This window comes from Callorhinchus milii, unplaced genomic scaffold (genome assembly GCF_018977255.1).
Source record: "Callorhinchus milii isolate IMCB2004 unplaced genomic scaffold, IMCB_Cmil_1.0 Scaffold3, whole genome shotgun sequence".
NCBI classification, from domain to species: domain Eukaryota; kingdom Metazoa; phylum Chordata; class Chondrichthyes; order Chimaeriformes; family Callorhinchidae; genus Callorhinchus; species Callorhinchus milii.
Window position 1 is genome coordinate 64,707,102 of NW_024704744.1, and position 20,262 is coordinate 64,727,363.

Below are 20,262 nucleotides of genomic sequence, written 5' to 3' on the forward strand. Positions count from 1 at the left end.
TGCTTGCGCGGTGACGTCACGCGCTACCGTTCAGGTCCATCCTCACTAATACTGTACCCCCCCCCCCCCTGGACTTTCATCATATAATAATCATCATCATCACACCATCATCATCATCACACCATCATCCCAAACTCGGCCACTCGTGTACTCTCGCGCACCAGGGGCTCCGTGACCCCATCACCCCCACCCTCGCCCGACTCCACTGGCTCCCCATCCCCCAGAGGACCGAGTTCAAGGTCCTCGTCCTTACCTTTAAGGCCACCCATGGCCTTGCCCCCTCCTACTTCTCTGACCTGTTGACTCCCTACCAACCTGCCCGCTCCCTCCGTTCAGCGGCTTCCGCCTGCTCCATGTCTCCCGCCCGACCTGCCCTACCATCGGTGGCCGGGCTTTCAACCTCTCTGCCCCCACACTCTGGAACTCCATCCCACGGTCTCTTCACCTCACTTCCTCCCTTGCCTCCTTCAAGGCCGGTCTCAAGACCCTTCTCTTCCATCGTGCCTCCGATCACACTCCCACCTCTCTGTCTTCCCTCACCCTTACACCACCCCTCCCCCATGCTCGGGTCCTGACACCTGACTGTGCAGCGCTTTGGGAAGTCCTCCCGACGTGAAAGGCGCTCTATAAGGATCACACTCCCACCTCTCCTCAAAGCGCATCATACTGTAAAGTGAATTGTCTGTACTCACACTCGTGTTCAGATCCCTTCACTCCCTGGCACCTCCCTATCTCTCCGACCTCCTCACTCCCCAGTCCACCACCCGGCGCCTCCGCTCAACTGGCACCGGCCTCCTGCTCGTCCCTCGCACTCTCCGTCCCACCACTATGCCTCTAAACTGTGGAACACTCTCCCTCAATTCCCCCACCTTGTCCCCTTATTCAAGTCCAACCTGAAAACCTTCCTCTTTGGCAGTGCAAACAGCCGGCTCTTACAAGCACCCCTCCCCCCGCCCAACCACCCCAGCTCAGAGTCATGCTCTGCCACTGTTAAGTGCTCTGAGACACTACTCTAAGTGGAGGGCGCTATATAAGTGTATATTTTGTGGGAGAAACGCCGCAGCCAATTGTGCACAGCAGTGTCCCACAAACAGTCATGGATTGAAGTGACCAATTTATTATTAATAGTTTAATAATATGGTAATATTGATAATAATCCTTGCATTTGGTGTTGCACCTTATCACGTCAGACGATCGACTGAAAGCACTTTGCAGGATTTACTGTGGTATGGAGTGATTATGCGTTTGTAGCCGAACGAGGCAGTGCAATTTCCAGTCACAATGACCTGAACTTGGGTATAGGGAGTATAATTTCCAAGTTTACAGATGATACAAAGCTAGCAAAAGTAGTAAACGGTGAGAAGAATAGTAGCAGATTGTAGGAAGAAGTAGACAGACTGGTGAAATGGGCAGACATGTGGTGGATTAAATTTAATACAGATAAATGTGAAGTGATGCATTTTGGAAGCAAGAATGAAGAGAGGCACTATAAGCTAGAAGGTACAATCTTAAAGGGGGTGAAGGAACAGGGAGACCTGGGGGTTCATATAAGCAAATCTTTGAAGGTGGCAGGACAGGTGGATAAAGCTGTTAAAGCATGCAGGATCCTAGTTTTATAAATAGGGGCATAGAATACAAAAGTAAGGAGGTATGATGAACCTTTATAAAACACTGGTTAAGCCTCAGCTAGGGTACTGTGTTCAGTTCTGAGAACCACACTTTAGGAAGGATGTCAATGCCTTGAAGAAGGTGCAAAGGAGATTTATCAGAATTGTTCCAGGAATGAGGGACTTGAGTTATGTGGGGAGACTAGAAGTTGGGACTGTTCTCCTTGGAGCAGAGAAGGTTATGGGGAGATTTTAATAGTTGTCCAAAATTATGAAGGGGTTCGATAAGAGTGAATAGGGAGAAAATGTTTCCACTGGCAGGTGGGTCGGTAACCAGAGGACACAAATTTAAAATAGTTGTCAAAAGAACCAGAGGAGATGAGGAGAATTTTTTTCACACAGCAAGTTGCTTAGATCTGGAATGCATTGCCTCTCGAAATCCATCCCACAGTCTCTCCACCACGCCCCCCTCCCTTGCCTCCTTCAAGATCCGTCTCAAGACCCTTTTCTTTGACTGTGCCTTCGGTCACCCTTGGGTTTGAAACATTGTCCAGCACCTTGGGACGTCCTTCCAATGTGAAAGGTGCTATACAAATGTAATTTTGTTGTTGCCTGAAAGGGTGGTGGAAGCAGTTTCAATAACAACTTTCAAGAGAGAAGTGGATAGATTTTTGTGGAGGACAAATTTGCAGGGATAGGGGAGAGAGCAGGGAAGTGGGATTAATTTGGATAGCTCTTTCAAAGCTGACACGGGCACAATGGGCCGCACGGCCTCCTTCTGTGCTGTATAATTCTATGATTCTAATTGCTCACAGCAAGGTCCTACAAAAAGCCATGGAGTGAGTGATCAATTTTATTTGGGGGATTGTTGGGTAGGACACTCTTCTCTTTTTGAATAGTGCCATGAGATCTTTACTGTCCACCTAAACAGGCAGACAGGGCCTCGGTTTAACATCCCATCCAAAGGACTGCACCTCCAACAGTACGACCCCCCCCCCCCCAACAATACAACACACACCCACAACACTGCATTAGACTATGAGTTCCCAACAAGGACATGAACCCACAACCTTATGACTAAGAGGCGAGAGTGCTACCATTGAGTGCTACCAAATTCCCTTCTCTTTTAAAATAATACCATGGGATCTTTATTGTCTACCTGGATAGGCCCTTAATTTAACACCTCATCTGAAGGATAGCATCTCTGACAATGGAGCAGATGATCAATATGAACCATAAAGTCAAAGTTCTGATTTGTGGGTTAAACCCGCAGCCTTCCAACTCAGAGGTGAGAGTGCTACCAACTGAAGCAGGCAGATGGTTTACAATGATTGGGTTCAGTGCACTTTACAAAATGTAATTGATTAGAAATGAAAGTTAATGTGTACAGGGCCAAACATGGCAGCTGCTCTGAACAAGCACTGTCCCACAAGCAAGAAATAGAATAAATTTGCAGGGTAAATTTGGATTAGGAGGGAAAATAATAATCTTGTGGTTGATATAGCATCTATAACTGCAAAGTGTTTATAAACACTTTGTAGGGAATTGTAAATGCTGTGACTTTTCATGAAGGCAAATAGAACAGCAAATCTGTATAAGTCCCACAAAGTACTGTGAGTTGCATGATCAATTTTTCTGGAAGATTGTTGTCCCGAACACTGGGAGAACCACTTTTTTTTTCCCCAATTCAAATAGTATTTCCGGATCTTTAACAATCACATGAACAGAGTCAGAACATTGGTTTATCACCTCATATAAAGGATGAAATGTCCAACAATGTTATACTCCCTCAATACTGCACTGGAGCATCAGTTACTATGAACTCAAGTCCCAACATGGGGCTTGAGCTCACAATAAACATGGCTCTTAACTTACCACTTGGCCTTCAGGCACATTATCAGACCCAACAACTTCACGTTTGTATCAGCCAGTTCTTTTGGCAACATTATTTTGGAACAAAACATTTATTACACTGGGTACGAATGACAGTCTGTAACAATGCCCAGCCTGTTTCTGGCCACATATTTTTATGTCATTCTGTGTAAAATGCAGGATTAGCAACAGAAAAGGGAGACATGTTTTCCTGTGGGGAGCTGACCAAGTAACTCTTGCAACATATAGTCAAACCGATTATGCAAGGATGTTTCAACACAATGTATATCATTGCATTCTGTATAAGCAAAACAATTTTTTGTTCAATTGATGTGATCTTCACAGATTTATTATACTAAAAATGGTTAACATGTACAGTGTTGGGGGGTAAGGAACAGCAGGAATTTATATCACCAATCCTGTGCCACATTGAAAGTGAGAGGTCCTTTGCTGTAAGCTCTTTGAATCTGATCATAGCACCAGGTAGGAGTGATGTGGAACACAGCTCTGGATCAAGTTCATCACAAAACATGAAAATAAAAAAGCAGGTATTTTGTGTCCATCTCTAATACCAGGCAAACATTGCCTAGATTCTCTGACCTGCCAATGAATTTGAGAAGTTAATTGTTGAAGTAATAGTCCTTACATTTGATATAGCGCCCTTTGTGTCCAAAGAGGGCTCCAAGTGCTTCACGGGATATAATATAAAGTATAGTGACTGTTATATAGGTGAACACGGCACACAGGAATGTCCCACAAATAGTTATGAAGTGAACCACTCATATTATTATCCTATCGTTCTTGCCTACGGTCAGTCAAAACATTACCGTTGGGTGAATTGCACCTATTGCTGCTTAAAAAAGGTACTAAATCCGCTTTTGCTCAACATTGCCTGTCCCAACATGACCTCACCCCCACATAGCCAAATACCTCATTCACACTTACCAATGTGCTACTCACCACCCACTACAGCTTCACACCATACAGAGTTCCGCAGCCTGTATCCAGTTCCACACAATGCAAGCCTATCACCTCCATTCTTGCCCAACTCCAAGGCTCCCTGGCCTTCAGCAGATCAATTTTAAGATCCTTGTCCTCACCTTCAGATAAGGGCACTGACAAATAACTTTGCATCACTTTGGACCACCCAAATTCTGCCATCTCCAGGAAACCTACTCTCCCTAACAATCTCTCCATTCTCATGCCTGCTTCATACAACCACATGCGCTGCTATGCTATGAGCAGCAAGCCTAAAGCGACTTTACCCTTCTATGATCTTCTAACTCACTCTTTTGCTCACCTCCTTGACTCAACAACCTCAAGCTTACTGCTTGTCCCCTGCCCCCTCCACCCTATCATCTGTGGCCAAGCTTTCAGCAGCTATAACCTTGTCCTTTCAAGCTCTATCCATCTATGCCTCAGTCTCTCCCCCTCTCCATCAGTCTTTAAATCCCCCGCAGAAAATCTACCTCTTCAACATATCTGTTGTCACCTCTCCTTCCCCATCTCTATCTTGCTTGGCATCCAACCACTTCACTCTGATGTTATAGTTTGTGAAGGGCGCTATATAACTGCAAGCTATTGTTGTGAACCATTTGAGACCGTCTCCCAATGGAAAAAGAATTAAATACATGTAACTTGTTAACTAAAAAAGGCTTTCAAATTTGTAACTGAAAGAAGCAAGTCTTTTAAATGAAATATGCCTACTGTGGGGCATGGGGTAGGAAAAACCAAGATCCAAATTACTTAATTAAATCTACAGGTTTTAATTATTAAAAGTTGGAATTGCACTTGCAGACAGCGACAGTGTACAATAGACTTTAAAAACCAGAGTAAGAAAGGAGTGGCAGATATGAAACTCTGTGAGCAGCTTCTCGTGCCTTTGGGCTGTGGCAGCACCTTGGCTTGAAGGAAAGACTTTCTGCAACCATTCAAAAGCAGCATTGCAAAAGGAACAGTTGTGGAGTGCTATTCAATGTGGCTCCTTTACAGGAACAACAGCAGAGGGCAGAATCTGACCACAGCCTGGAGGACTGACACCCCCGCCCCCCACCCAGTGCAGCATTCAAAAGATTTAATATTTTTAACAAAATAGCCCCAAAACTTTTTAAAAATACAGAACATTTCAAATTCAAAAAAACATTACAAGGTATTCCAGAAACACAATTCAGAAAGTTTGAAGAAATTGCCCCTACCCATGCCCTCAAACCAAGCTGTTAAGTGACTTTGCAGTAACAAAGAGTTCAAATTGAAACACCAAATCAGTGAGGTAAACAAGTTAAATTATAGTACAGACTTAAAAAAAACTGAAATCCTTATGTTTGCTGAACGAGCACAGGTCAGAAGAACAGTGAACTGTATTGATTCACTAAATGCAGGCTTTAAAGGGGTCACTGTTGAGGGAGAACAGTCACAGCAATGTGAATCCTGTGCCAAATACATCTTCCTGTTGCAACACTAGCAAAACACAAAGAGGGAGGAAGGAGAGAGACCGTCATAGACCTGCCCTGCACAATGTTTGTGCAGCAACAACTTGGACGCAGTGCTTCAGTCCTGTCCCGCTCCATCCCAATTTCTCACCGTTCACAAAAGCATTGGTGGGCCACTTCTATGCAGATAGACTAAAACCATATTAAAATCTTACATTTCTACAAAAATATAATTACAGTGTCTCTCTGGTAGTGGTCAGCAGCATACAACACTAAAGTGAGACGGTGGCTGTGGCCTAGCAATGCTTCTTCCAGCTGGCAATGACAGAGTGTAGTACATCACAGGATGCTCCCAACCAGTTGCGTAGGGTTCTCATGCTCAGGTCATCCGCATTTGATGAATGATTATACTCTCTACAAAACAGAGAAATTGGTTAATAAATCTCGAAGAAAAAGCGGCAATATCTTTCTTTTGTGTTGAAAAGAACTTCCATTTTAAAAGATGCTGTAATCAATGGCACATAGAGGGAGGAAGAAGAGATTCAGTTACCAGTTTGAACCTGGACAATTTTCTGAAAATAAAGTACACAGTTTCCCCCACCCTCCTCCTCACCAATGGTTCAGCTTCTAAAGTCACAGCCCAATATGGAACTCTTAGACTGAAGACCCTTTGCTCAATATGCAGTCTGTGCGAGTGAGTAGAGGTCAGGACAATACAACAGTATGAGAGTGTGTGTGTGGGGGGGGCGGGCGGGGGTGGTGCTGGCGGGGGCAAATAGCAAAATCAGCCAATATTCCCACTCCTGATCACTGCAGTGACCCCTGCTGTAAATTGTGTATTTTCAGTGAGAGAGGATGTGTTGTCTCTCTAGAGTTGCATAGCTGGCAGTACCCAACAACAACCAGCATTTATATAGCGCCCTTCATGCAAGATAGCATCCGGGAGTTCTCGGACACATCCATACAGTCCCCAGTACTGGAAAGGACACTATGAGCCAGCAAAAGTCAGTGTCCTGAGGTCAGGAGAGAAAGGAGAACATTGGCTGGAGACGGAAGCCAGGAGAATTTTATTTTGCTGCACTATTTCCTGTAACAGTCAGTTACAGTATTCTTGTGTAAGTCTTACTGGAGTGCTAGAGAAAATTCTACTTTCAATATTAATCGTTTTGGCAGCACTTACAAAGATAGTTCACTTCCGGAAAGGTTAAGAATCTTACCCAGAAAAGAGTGAAGAAAAATCCAAACAATACTAAAAAATAAACATTGAATAATTCATATAGCCTTGGTTACACTGGCTATTGTCAATGATGTAGCTACACTATACACCAGTAAATTACAAAATAGCCCTCTTTGTATAGTGTAGTCTTCTCATGAACACAATCTGAGGTCAGTTACTACTTGCAGTTCTTCACAAGAATACCAACGATACTGATGCATCATTGAAAAGCCTTCCATTTGGATGACCTGAGTGAACAATTAGCATTTAAAAGGGTGGTGAGGTGGGGGCAAGTGTGGAATCTCACTATTGAGTGAAGTTCTTTGCTGCAGGAATGTTCTAGGCTCATAAATTGTTAGCGATTCCAATTGATGGTCTTTCCGTAGCACTTCCATGACTTAATAGCTCACTGGCAACAATGTTACCAGTTAAATAAAAATATGGATGCTGTGAATCAATACGTGTACATCTATACTCGTACAGAATATCAGAGGAAAGACGATTTTGGTTAATCCATATTATACATCAGGATTTTTTGAGATTATGATGTCCTAAATTTAGGCATCAGCACTCTCACCTCCGAGTCAGGTTGTGGGTTCAAGACCCACATCAGGGGTTGAACGCACCGTCAAGGCTAACACTCCAATACAATATTAGGGGAGCACTGCATTGGCCGAGGTTCTTTCCTTCAAATGAGAAATTAAACTGAGGTTCTGCTTACCCTTTCAGGTGGATGTTTGTCACAATAACTATCCCTCTGATAAAATTAGTCATTATTTCATGGCTGTTTATGGGATGTTGCTGTGTGCAAATTGGCTGCCAAGTTCGCCGACATCTTACAGTAAATTCCTGTGAACTGTTGTGAGACGATTTCCTGACATGAAAGGCGCTACAATAATTCGGTTTATTGAATAGAATTTAGAAATCCCAAACCAAATGCACACCTAATCTAACAATGTAGATCAGTTAATTGAATACCGGATATACAAATAATTTTGTTAATTGAATAAATTCCCCTGTGACACTTCGTACAGAAACCAATTAATCTCGAGTCCAGATAAATGCGTAGTACCAACTCACTACCTTCTACAGTGTAGCGCAAACGTAGTTAGTGTCCTCTCCTCCTTCCCCCTCCCCTCACTCCCTAAAGAGGTTGCTAGCAATTGGTCAAGTGGTTACGTGCGAGTGAGGACGAGTCTATTTGTTGGAGGACAGTGTTTCAGGTTCTGGTGCAGTTGGAGGCCATGTGGCTCGAGCTCTAGGAGGCGAGTCTTTTCTTACGTTTAGTCTGGTTATATGAATAGTTTGGTTTATTGAATATTTTTTGCTGTCCATTTGAGTATTCAATTACCGGGATTTCACTGTATATCAAATGCAAGGATTATTATTTGTACAGCATCCTTCTCAGTTGTATTCCCTTACAGAAAATACATCTATTCCAAGAGTCTAGTCAGAATCCTAGCATGCTCAGTTCAGTTTCCACTTGATAGGATGACTTTTGATAGGCAAGACTCTGAGATTGTTGTTATAATATTCTCTATTGGCTTTTACAGAAATAGACTGTTAACCAGGCCTCAAAATCTTGACTGTTGACACTATCCTTAGCTGCAACACTTAGTTATTTTTATTTTCTCCAAATTCATGATAATGACACTGGGAGAAGCTCCCTTCTCTTTTCAAATAGTGTTGCGATATCTCTAACGTGCACCTGAATAAACAGATGGGCTTTGATTTGTCTCATTTGGAAGACAGCACCTCTGGCATGATAGTGTCAGCTTGTCAGCCTAGAATATCAAACAATAGTCTTATTGTTTGTGGCATCTCTCTAAATGTAAAGGCAATCACATGATGAATACAAGATTGGTATAATGACAACAACATTACAGTTGTATAGCGCCTTTCACATCAGGAGGACGTCCCAACCTTTCAGGAATAAAAGCCTTTCTATCCACTCTACTGCCATTATCTCAGCTTCACAGGGGTAGGCATGAGGAATATACTGTATGCAAACAACAGAATTCTATTATTGTCTGCAACTGACCGGTTGCAACATGTTATTTTCAGTGGAACAATCGTCGAGACTGGTGCCATCAATCACCTTTTCAATCACCCTCTTCCTTTTTGTTCGGGCATTTATCTTTCCACTCCTCTTTTTCCTTTCAACTTGGGTGTGCAACTAGCTGCGTGAAGCTTTGAAACATCCTCCCAAAGTATGAGGCAATATATAAACGCACGACAATTATACGTGTTTAACATAACCAGTCCTGTAGCTCAGTGGTTAGAGCATTGGCTTTGCAAGCGAGAGACCCGAGTTCAATTCCAGGCAGGGCAAAACCTTGGGCAAGTTTCCTTACTCCACACGCCTAATAATAATCCCTCCAAAAAACAATAATAAAATTGGTCATTTTCAATCTACGACTGTTTGTGGGACATTGCTGTGCGCAATTGGCTGTCGCGTTCGCCCACAAATATACAGTCAATTCACTTTACAGTGTGTTCTGTGAAGCGCTTTGGGACGTCCTCCCGTGAAAAGCGCTATATCAAGCAAGGATTATTATTATTATTAACTGTTCTATAACCAGTCCTGTGCAAGTTTTCTACAATCCAGCAGGTGGCATATTGGTTACCTTAATGGCAAAAGCCAACAGTACGTTTAAATTCTGAATCAGAATAGCTAGACCACAAGCCATCAGCTGGCCACAGTTGGATCCAATTGTACTGCAGTATTTTTTCCTCTCCCTGCCTCCTAAAGCAGCGGCTCATGCTGCTATACAGTTGTATTAGATTCCCTCTGGTACGTGTGGCAACTACTAATGGGAGCCTAGACTGTGAGCAGCTTCAGACATTTATTCTGACAAACCGTGGGTTGCTTTATCAGCAAAGATGATTCCCTCCCTCACAGACCGTTCAGTGGGAGTAATTGAATAGAGAACATCTGCAGGAGCCTTGGCAAAATGTTTCTCTCCCTAGGCCAAACCACAAAGGTCTATTTCATAGCCGCACCACCACTGCACAAGCTGACATCAGTTAACTCAACACAGACCAAGAAATGAATTCAAAACCTTCCTGGTGTGTGTGATCCAGGCCCTGACAAGCATTTACCCTGCACCACATGCCTCATGCTTTTAATAATAATCCCTGCATTTGATATAATGCCTCTAATATCATCTCAAAAAGCTTAATAGAATCTTCCTATAAAATGGAGTCAATGTCTACGTCAAACTGCTTAGTGAGCATTCTAAAGATTCCATGAGTGACTGAATCAAGTCATAGGGCACTTTCTTCCTGTACAACCAAGGCAACTATCATTAAAATATTGTACAAGTTCTTCCACCATAATCATTCCCTGCAAAACGAACCTTGGTAGCCTTGGTATACAAATTTGGCCAAAAATGCAAAATTTGAAAATCAGATTTGATTTCCCCATCTGTGAATAGAGGATTTCTGGCTTCAGAGATTCAAATGACCATTGTTTAGGTACAAGATAAACAAGAATTGTTGATGGGCAATTTGATTTCACAGTTGAGAGAAGTCAAAACAAAGCTCAATTTTTTCCTTACCAGACATGTACATGTTCCAGCAGGATCAATGGAGAACAATCAGGAACGTTAACTTTGGCTTCTCACCAGGATAGCGTAGATCAGTAAAGCAAGTTCACTACTACCCCAGCTTCAGCCGCAATTAACAAATGATCAGGCCTAGGACCTACCTAGCCTGCATGGTTCAGTACCACATTTGGTGCTTGGTACTTGGCTATTGATGGAACCCTGAAGAGAGTGACCTTATACAGTATGTGGAGCCAATATGACTAAATTTTGGTTTATTCCTTTCCAGGAATTCTACTGCCTTAAAAACTCTAAAATAACTCTTCCAAACAGTGAAACAACAGCAACTTGTATTTATGTGGAAGCATCTCAGACCGCTTAAAAAACACTACATGTAGAGGAATCTTGAACATGTGAGGACTGCCACTGTTTATATAATAATATACTCTATATTCTGTATAAAGAGTGGGTGGGGAGAAGAGAGGAACTGGAGAAGGTCAAAGATTGTGTAGTGCATAGGCAAAGATTTTGAAGTTGATCCACTAGGAGACTGGGTGGAGGGTGCAGTAGTGATGGGCACACACAAAGTCTTGTGCAAGAAAACAAAACTCAAAATAGTCAGTACCCACCAACAGTCGAAGGCTTCCCTATGGAGAATGATGTCAATAGGTCCCCAACACACGCACACACGTGCGCGTCCAATCAATGAATATATTGAACAGCTCACAAAATGAACAACATTGGTATTCCGAAAGCAATGTGTGAAAACTGAACACTTACAAACTTATTTCCTGTGTTAAAGGCATAGTATGCACATAAACCATACAAACCTGGTACAAAAAAAATTGTGATGGAATGTTACGATGAAGGTAATTTTAACAACCACTGGAGAAACGCAAGGACTGTTAGTTGTGTTATTAAACAGACTGGGAATTGATCCATAGGATTAGTAGGGGGAACGTCTACCAACAGGGGGCGATGTCCATGGTAGCAGTAAGACCTGCACCTACCCCCTAGTCCTCCGGCCTCAGCCCTTCCCCCCAGCCTGAGGGGCAGAACTGCTGACTGGAGACTTCTTCAGTTCAATTTTCATTGACTGGCTTTCGGCACGAGATTCATATTTTGTCACATTTCCTGCTGCCGTGGCTGCTACTATTGGTTTTCCTGCTTTCATACCTTTTGACATGGGGATGCGGGTGGGTGCAGGCCGCTGTGCTGAGCCCTCCTGCCCTGCCTAGAAGATAAGAAAAAAAGCATACAAGGCAATGAATGACAGCCTATCATCAATTTAAACATTTTCTTTTTTTTTTAAAAAAACAAACTTTTTTGGGTGTATATTTGCTGCAAGATTGAGTCGAGCTTCATTCCTCCATGTGATCTCAGTTTCAGGTCTTGTGAGGTTTCCGCTCAATATCTCTACATAGCAGTCTGCGTGAATCAGGTGCCAAGCAGAACAAAGATGTCCCACAGAAATGTGCATTTGTGCTCCAAAAACATTGTATTTTCCTTTTGTAGAGAAATTTGGAATAGGAATTTTATCAAGTAACCAACTAGACCAATGATATTATCAATAAGGGGTGAATGAGCAAAATACAGCACTTTATAGTACTGATTCAATGGCAAAGCACAAACTGGTACAGTGTAAGTAGCATCGGTTATTTATATCTAACATTTCCAGTTGTTTATGGAGTAATACAAATATATTTTAGAACTAAGGACCGAAGCAAGAAGCATTTCCCACGTGAAGCAACAAAGCCAAAAGCGTACACTGGATGAAACATTTAAGGTTTTGTAAAACCTTCCAAGAAGCCAGGTAAATAACATAACATCTCCACAATGGAATTATTAAAAGTGGTGTTGCCTGGGTCTGTAGCTACCTGCAAATCTTTTTTAAAAAAAANTCTACCTCCCCTTTTAATTCTCTTGAAGTGTCTTTCGCATAAAACCCAAGGAGATATTTAACCATCCCCTCCCCAGATTACACATTCTCAAATTAAAACGTCACTCATTTGTTAATAATGTGAAAGTTAAGTCGTCTTCTGTTACTTTTCTTTGCATATCACAAATACACTAGTACGAACAGATTGCTCTATGGTAAGCCATTGAAAATGAAATTAATTGCCCTCATGTGAGGAACCTCTACAACTTACTTCCACCCATGGGACTTGGGGTTACTCCATCTTGCTCACTTGTAGAATAAAACCTGTCTTCAGCAGTTTACCATCAAGCATCATCAGAGCTCTGCTACTGGTAATAGTAATTCCAGGTTACAGCTGCAACTCTCATTAAATCTCCTGCTGTAGGTCCAATGTTGGATGGGAAATTGCCAGATTTGTGTTTATTGGTTAACGTTTGATACTTGCACATTGCAACCAACATTGATTTCATTGATTTGTACATCCATTAAAATTTGACTTTCACCAGCCAAGTGTAGCTTGTACAGCAACATGTTGAGCATCACCCCCTCCCACTAGGGCGGATCCTAGTCCCTTGAAGCATTCCTACAGTTCTCTTGCTGAGAAATTAAAGGGAACAGAAGATGAGAGAGAGTGAGAGAGAGAGAGAGGGAGCATGAGAGAGAGGAAAAAAAAGGAAGCAGAATTTTCTGCTCATGTTTAAAACAGCACCAATTCTCAACATACCCATTTTCAAAGCAATGGTTGCAAATTCGATGTAGAAGGATGTAAACATTTTCCTTAGAAACTGGCGTGAATATCTACTATTGAAAAAAACTTTTGCCTCAACTGTAATGAAATTAATCTGATGCACGCTTTTGTGGCAGTCCAAGTTTCAATTTCAAAATAATTTATAAGGTTGGTATCTATTCACGCATCCTTTTTGCTCTCATTCATTATACTGAAGCTTGTAGAAGTGATAATTTAACAGCTTCATATATCTCATGAGGATGTTCGCCACAAACAATTTTTTACATCATCTTGTACACTTTAAAATTTCAGACTGCTTTGAATCTCTGCTTAAAAACAGCATTCGCACTTAATAAAAGAACTTCCATGAACTATGTTCATCGCTTTTGTCCAATTTGTCATTCATTCCTGGTGAATCAGAACACAAAATTTCTCAAAATATAGAAAGCAGATGTCAGCTATCCTGGGGATGTATCTGTGATAGCCATCACTCCACCATCTACACATTTCAACTGTTTAATCACCCATACTAATAGTTTGTTAAACTAGTTCTCTCATGGAGTTCCTTTAAGCCATTAAATGCAATTGCCAGTGGTTCCTGATGTGAGAAAACAGACTGCTTCATTCAGTCAAAGGGGGGCACTCTAATGTGCCCTCTGTAAACAGTAACTCAGCAGTTCAAAGTAGGGACGATTGAAGAGGGAGGTCTTAAGGCACGATCGGAAGACAGGCAAGGAGGGGGCATGGCAGAGGGGTTGAGGCAGAGAATAATAATAAAAACAATTCTTGCATTTGATATAGCGTTTTTCACGTCTTCTCGACGTCTCAAAGCGCTTCACAGAATAGACTGTAAAGTGAATTGACCATATATTTGTGGGTGAAACACAGCAGCCAATTGCGTACAACAGTGTCCCACAAACAGTCGTGGATTGAAAATGACCAATTTATTATTGATTTGTTTTGGAGGGATTATTATTAGGCGTGTGGAGTAAGGAAACTTGCCCAAGGTTTTGCCCTGCCTGGAATTGAACCCAGGTGTCTCGCTTGCAAAGCGAGTGCTCTAACCACTGAGCTACTGAATGTCATAGACATACAACTGTATTAAACAGGAACATCATATGTTCCAAATGTAAATCGAGTATTTGCTGTATTGTTCACACAATGTATGTAATTTTCCTGTTTAAATTAATTGATTTATATTAGAGGTTTAAGCGTACAGCTATTTCTAATGAGACTCCTTAATAAAGACTCCAAATCACAAATGGTAAGCAGTTCTGGGCTATTGACCAGCAAGAACTCTGGCCTGACACAAATCTACCTAAACGAGCTGCATGAAGTGCTTCATGTTCCCAGAATAAGTGCCCATTTACACCCAGAGTCCTGATCAAGGAATGCCAGAAGAATGCCATGACTCCATTATCCAACGGTAGAAATGTGATGTATCCTTAATATATGACATTGACAAGAATAGGCTTCACAGGATTCCTTCATCCAAGATCGAAGTAATCTGCTTGATATCTGCTGAAGGCAACTCACCTGCTCAATAATTCATATTATCTATTGAATCCAATTAATCTGCTTGAGCATTTATATCTACTGAATCCAACTAATCTGCTGAATGCATTCATATCTACTGGATCCAACTCACCTGCTTGATACATTCACTAGTTCAAAAGATATTGATGGTCCCAGTTTACCATCTGGGAAAATTATGTCCAAAACATGTTTTTGTTTGGGGAGGGGCAAGTGCCATGTTTTTCTCATGTCATCACATGGAAGCAACACAGAACGTATTGAATCTGACTTTGAAATGCTTGCCTGTCAGTAATGGTGCTCTTTGAAAGTTTCAACACTCAGGAATTTATCAAAACTGATCAATGAAATGACAGCAAACAACGTACTACATTGCAATGGAAGTGTCGCAGTACAACATAGTTAAGTGGAAACTTGACTAATACATGAAGAAAAAGGGAATAAATGGGATTATGAAGGGCAGAGGCTCGTGGATACTAAACATCAGCCTAGACTGGTTGAATGGTTAGCGTCAAAGCTGTAATATTCTATGTAAATCGATGCATAAATGTATCCTAATTCCAGACCAAGACTCTCCTCCACAAACTTACCTAGATGGGAGAATGCAAAATAAAAAATTTGGGTTAGAAAAACTCCTGGTATCTGGAATGATATGAACCGTCATTGACTCCAAACCGTGATCCTTCTAACCTGAGTGCCCTTGGTTCCTAATGTGAAGGGGATGACGCTTTCTCTTCCCCATTAAGTCCTACCTTGCCGTACTACCATCACCCCAGCAATAAGTAAACAATCATATTGATGATCATGTCAAGATACCATGCATTTTTGTGGTATTAAATGAGTTCTTGTTATTTATTATCAATTTTGTTCACAGCTTTTCATGTTAATTTCATGGATTTGACTATTGTTTCTTGTTAATATTCTTTGTTTGAGTGAGACACGCGGGAATGAGGTAACTGGCTTACGTATCCGGTTAGGTGACATTTTTGGAACTAAAATTAGCATTATCGAGTGCATCCAACAACATTGTGTATTGCAAGGTTACCCTTACAAAGTGGCCAATCAACAGGTACCAGCATTGTATCGTCACTAAATATTTTTTCAGCCCGTTTAAAAGATAGATTTGAACTGTTGGGTCAGTGATTTTAAGGTGTTCTGGCGAACAATTTTATAATTAACCAGCACATCTACCCTGAACAACAACAACTTGCACTTATATAGCGCCCTCCACGAAGGGTGCGCCTCACCAGTTGATTATAACCTAAGAGCAATTTTTTTGACAAAGGCACTCCCTCTTTAAAGTATATTCTTTGTATTTCTCACAACACACACAGGAATTTGCTCCAGGTTTCCACTATCGTTCTCTGAAAGCAGCCACCAGTGGGCGTGCAATCGAGCCTGGGACTATCTCCTGCTCAGTGCAAGGGAACACCTGTGGGCCAATAACAGCGTGCCCTCTCTCAACAAGATAAACCAAAGTAATGCTCCGCTTCCCAGTATTAAAAATAATGATTTCCCATTTTATGTCTGTTTTCCTGTGAAACACGCGATTTAGAAAAGGTGATCAAATTTACAATTCCAGCACCAAGTTTATAATGTTCTTCAGACAACAATAATACTTAAATTTTGATACAGCGCCTTTCACAATAGGGAGGACATCTTAAATCGCTTCACGGGATTCACTGTAAAGTGTACTGACTGTATTTTTGAAGGTGAACACTCAATGAGTTGGAGGTGAAAGCACAAGGAGGTTTACAATTGCATATCATCAAAATGGAAGTGGTATACTCCCATGAAAAAGTAGATAAAGGGTGCGCTGACTTACCATTGACTGTGTAGTTCTTGTGGATGCAGTACTTGTGGGAGTTATAGTGATGCTGCTGGTCATTTTGTTTGGCGAGGCTTTAGGAGTGCAGTTGCGAGGAGAGCGAAGAACAGTTCCCGTTGTTAATTCCTTGTTTTCGGGTGGAACAGCCAGAGGCCTGACCATTATCATAGGACTACCCTCAGCATAGCCAGTGCCCGGCCTTTTGAATGGACTTCCTAAGTGGATATGAATTTTGTTATCTTCAGTCGTTATTATGTTTGCGTTGGGGCTGTACTTGCGCATCGGCGTTGGCACAGTTTGCTTTTCAGGAGTGACTTTGAAGACCGCCCGCCCCATGCTTAGTTCATGTGGCTCAGGGGACACAGAACCATCAGGAGCTGCTGAGGTTGATACGGTCATGATCTGAATTGGTGAGGTCGACCTGTCCAGAGAAGACCCTTTGCCTCTTTCTCCTTGAGACTTTGCTCTGGAGAATGTAGTGATTGTAACTGGAGACGGCGAACGTTCCGGTGAGAGGGACCTTTCAGATTCTTTCCTCTTGGGTGATGACATGCTGGGCGTGGGAATGATCGTGATGCGTGGTTTCTGATGGCCCAAGGTAGGAATTACTGTGGTAGTGGAAAAGAAATCCTCTGACGGTGGACTGGTGATCTCCAATGTAGCTGTACTGTTCTCATGATCAGGGGTCACCCTGATGTGCAAGGGCTGCCCTTGTTTCTGTGAAAGTACCACCTCCCCATGACGGCCTGGGCTAGTACCATTTGTTTGCATAACTTTCTCGGAACCATTTTGTGATCCGTTTTCCTTTTTTTCATCCACGGGATCCAGGACCTCCTCATACTTAGCTCATTTGCGGCTGGTGGGTATCGCTCAAGAACAGAAGGGCGCTCCATGGGCTTCTTCAGCCCTCCTTGTCTCAGATTGCTCATCAGATGGTTTTCTTCCTGTACAGACTTCCGTATAAACACAGCGGGATTGTCCTCCTCTCCAAGGTCGTTGTTCGTACCATCAGTCTGCACTGCAGTTGAGGTCACTGGGATATCAATAATACGCCTGCCATTCATGCTGGGCCTGAGCGCACGACTATATCGTTTCGAAAGCTCCAGCTCCTTAACCAAAGTCACAACCTCCTGTCCCATCTCACTCGTTTTATTCTCTTCCTGCTTGAACCTTTTTTGCAGAAGTGAATAATCCGCCTGCATTTGGGAAAGCTGGTCTTCTTTGTTCATCAGCTCATGGATTTTCTCTTTGAGCGCTTGAACCTCCGCTTCCAGGTCTCGAGATCTGGCTTCTTCAAAGCGCAATCGATTGCGGAACTCGGCTTCTTGGCTCATGGCTTCTCCTTTTTCAATGGCTTTGTTTTTGGTAATTTGTTTTTTGATCTCCTCCAGTTGTTGCGACAGGAGGTTGGCCTTGTCCTGCTCAGTCTTAAACTTCTGCTCAAGCTGGTCGTACTCATCCTCTGTCTTCATCAGATCACCTTCCACCACTTCCAAATGCTTCAAACGTCCCTTCAACCGCTCGATTTCCAACGTTAACTCTTTCATTTTATTACCCTCTTCCACAAGTTTCTCCACTTCTTTCTTCGCCCTGTTTTGCACAATATTGCTTTCCGTTTCTTCCACACAGTCCAGTTTCCTCTTCAACACTCTAACTCTGGAGTTCAGATCACTTGACTTTTCCTCTTCACTTTGGAGTTTCATCTTCAGCGTATCTCTTTCATTGAGAAGACTGGTTATTTTTTCCTCCATCTCCGATTTCAATTTAAGAAGTTTCTTACTCTCGTCTATCAGTTTCTCGGTTATTTCTGTCGTTTTGCTTTGTTCCAGCTTCAACTTAGCATTAAAATCACTTACTTTCCGCTCTTCTTGGTTTAGTTTGTCTGCCATATTTCTCCGCTCATCTACCAACATAACTGTGAAGGATTTCAGCTTTGTTAAATCATCTTCAAATGCAATTCACCCTTTTCCAATTTACTTTCCGACGACTCCAATTGCCTCACTCGGGCTTTCACCACTTCCAACTCATTGATCAAGTCTTTGGTCAGGTTCTTTTCCTTCTCTAAACTGATGTGAAGTTGCGAACATTCGGATTTGCTCTTGTTAAAAGCACCTTCCAATTTTTCTAGATCTACCATTCTCTTTTGCAGTTTTTCGACTTCCAATTTCAAATCTTTACTGTGGACTTGCTCATGTTGCAATCTCTTCTTCAGTTCTCTGCCCTGATTCTCGGCCTTGGTTATCTCTTCATCTTTCCCCTCCATTTCTAGCACCCGCTTCCGCAAACTTTCCACCTCAGCCATCAGACTAGAGTTACCACATTCTCCACGGCTGATTTTGTCCCTCTGCTCCTGAAGTTCCTGCTCTGCTCTCCGGAGATCTTTGTTGGTTTCCTCCAACTCCTCCACTTGCCGGGTCAGACTAGCCAGCTTTTGCCTCAACTGACGTTTCTGAGACTCCTGTGCGGCCAGTTTAGCTGTCATCTCATCATGCTCCTGGGAGTACTTTGCAGATTTATGTTCAATCTCGGCTTCAAGCTGGGCGACCTTCTGCCCCTCTTCCCTCGCCACAGCGTTGACACCTCGCAGCTTCTCTTCCTCCTCCTGGAGTTTCTGCACGAGCTCCTGCACTCTGTCGGTTTGCTGGCCAAGCTGCTCGATGTGAAGCTGACGTTCATCCACCAGCATCAGTGCGAATGATTTCAACTTGATCAGCTCCTCCCTCACTTTGCCAAGCTGCTTGGTGCTGTCTTTCTCTTTCCGAGCCTGGTAGGACTTCTCCTGTTCAAGCAGCTTCTTTAACCTGTAAACGAGAGAGAGCTTTGATCAAAAACTGAAACACTTTGAGAATTCCAAACCAATACTTTGAAGATGGACTTTAACGTTAAGTTAATAAGGAAAAATATACAACTTTGTTAGAGATGGTGCATTGGAAAATGAGAACAGGAAGAGGCCATTCAGCCCATCGAGTTTACGCTACCAGTTTATTCAAACATTTCATTCTAACATCCTGCTCCTGCCATGTCCTTTAGTATTCCACTACCAAGAGTGCAGCAGATTCTAATCAATGAGCTCAAATGTCTATTTCGCATTACACGAGGATCAACTACACTGATTTCCTGCTGACAAATGAACATTGGCTCAAATACAAGTCGGTAGACAAGAGTACCAACAAGAGGTCACTTGTGTGACGAGCTTTCTTTTCACTACTGATGATAACAGTGAGTAATATATTGGTTCAACATATGGATCTTCATATCTGGGATCCATGTTCAAATCCTGTTCAGATTAATAGGACAAAATTATGCTAAAAGGTCCTCAATCCAACTAGTTTCGAGAGCCTCAATTCAGCTCCAAGTGGGTGTGAAACTGTAGCACACAGCTGTCTTTTGCGAGTTATGCTGAAGTGGGTAAAATGAAGGGTTGTGTTATGTTACATTGTGCTGTAAGATTAACTAAATCCAATGACCATTATTACCAAGAATGGGTTTTGCAAACTCATAGGAATGGTGTAGTCATAGTAACCCTCAGAGAAAATGATCTACAAAACACACTGGAGACGTGCGTCAGAACCTTTAGCATGTCTGGT

General features: G+C 42.4%; 1 protein-coding gene across 1 annotated transcript in view; it reads right to left on the reverse strand.

Moving 5' to 3' along the window:
• Positions 1-5,225: 5,225 nt before the first annotated feature.
• LOC103174876 (filamin-A-interacting protein 1) overlaps positions 5,226-20,262 on the reverse strand; it is a 102,176-nt gene continuing 87,139 nt past the window's right edge. Inside the window, 5 exon segments of the mRNA XM_042332877.1 lie at positions 5,226-6,322; positions 11,846-11,903; positions 16,673-17,487; positions 17,490-18,623; positions 18,626-19,476. Coding sequence (XP_042188811.1) covers positions 6,288-6,322; positions 11,846-11,903; positions 16,673-17,487; positions 17,490-18,623; positions 18,626-19,476 — 2,893 coding nt within the window. The 3' untranslated portion in view covers positions 5,226-6,287.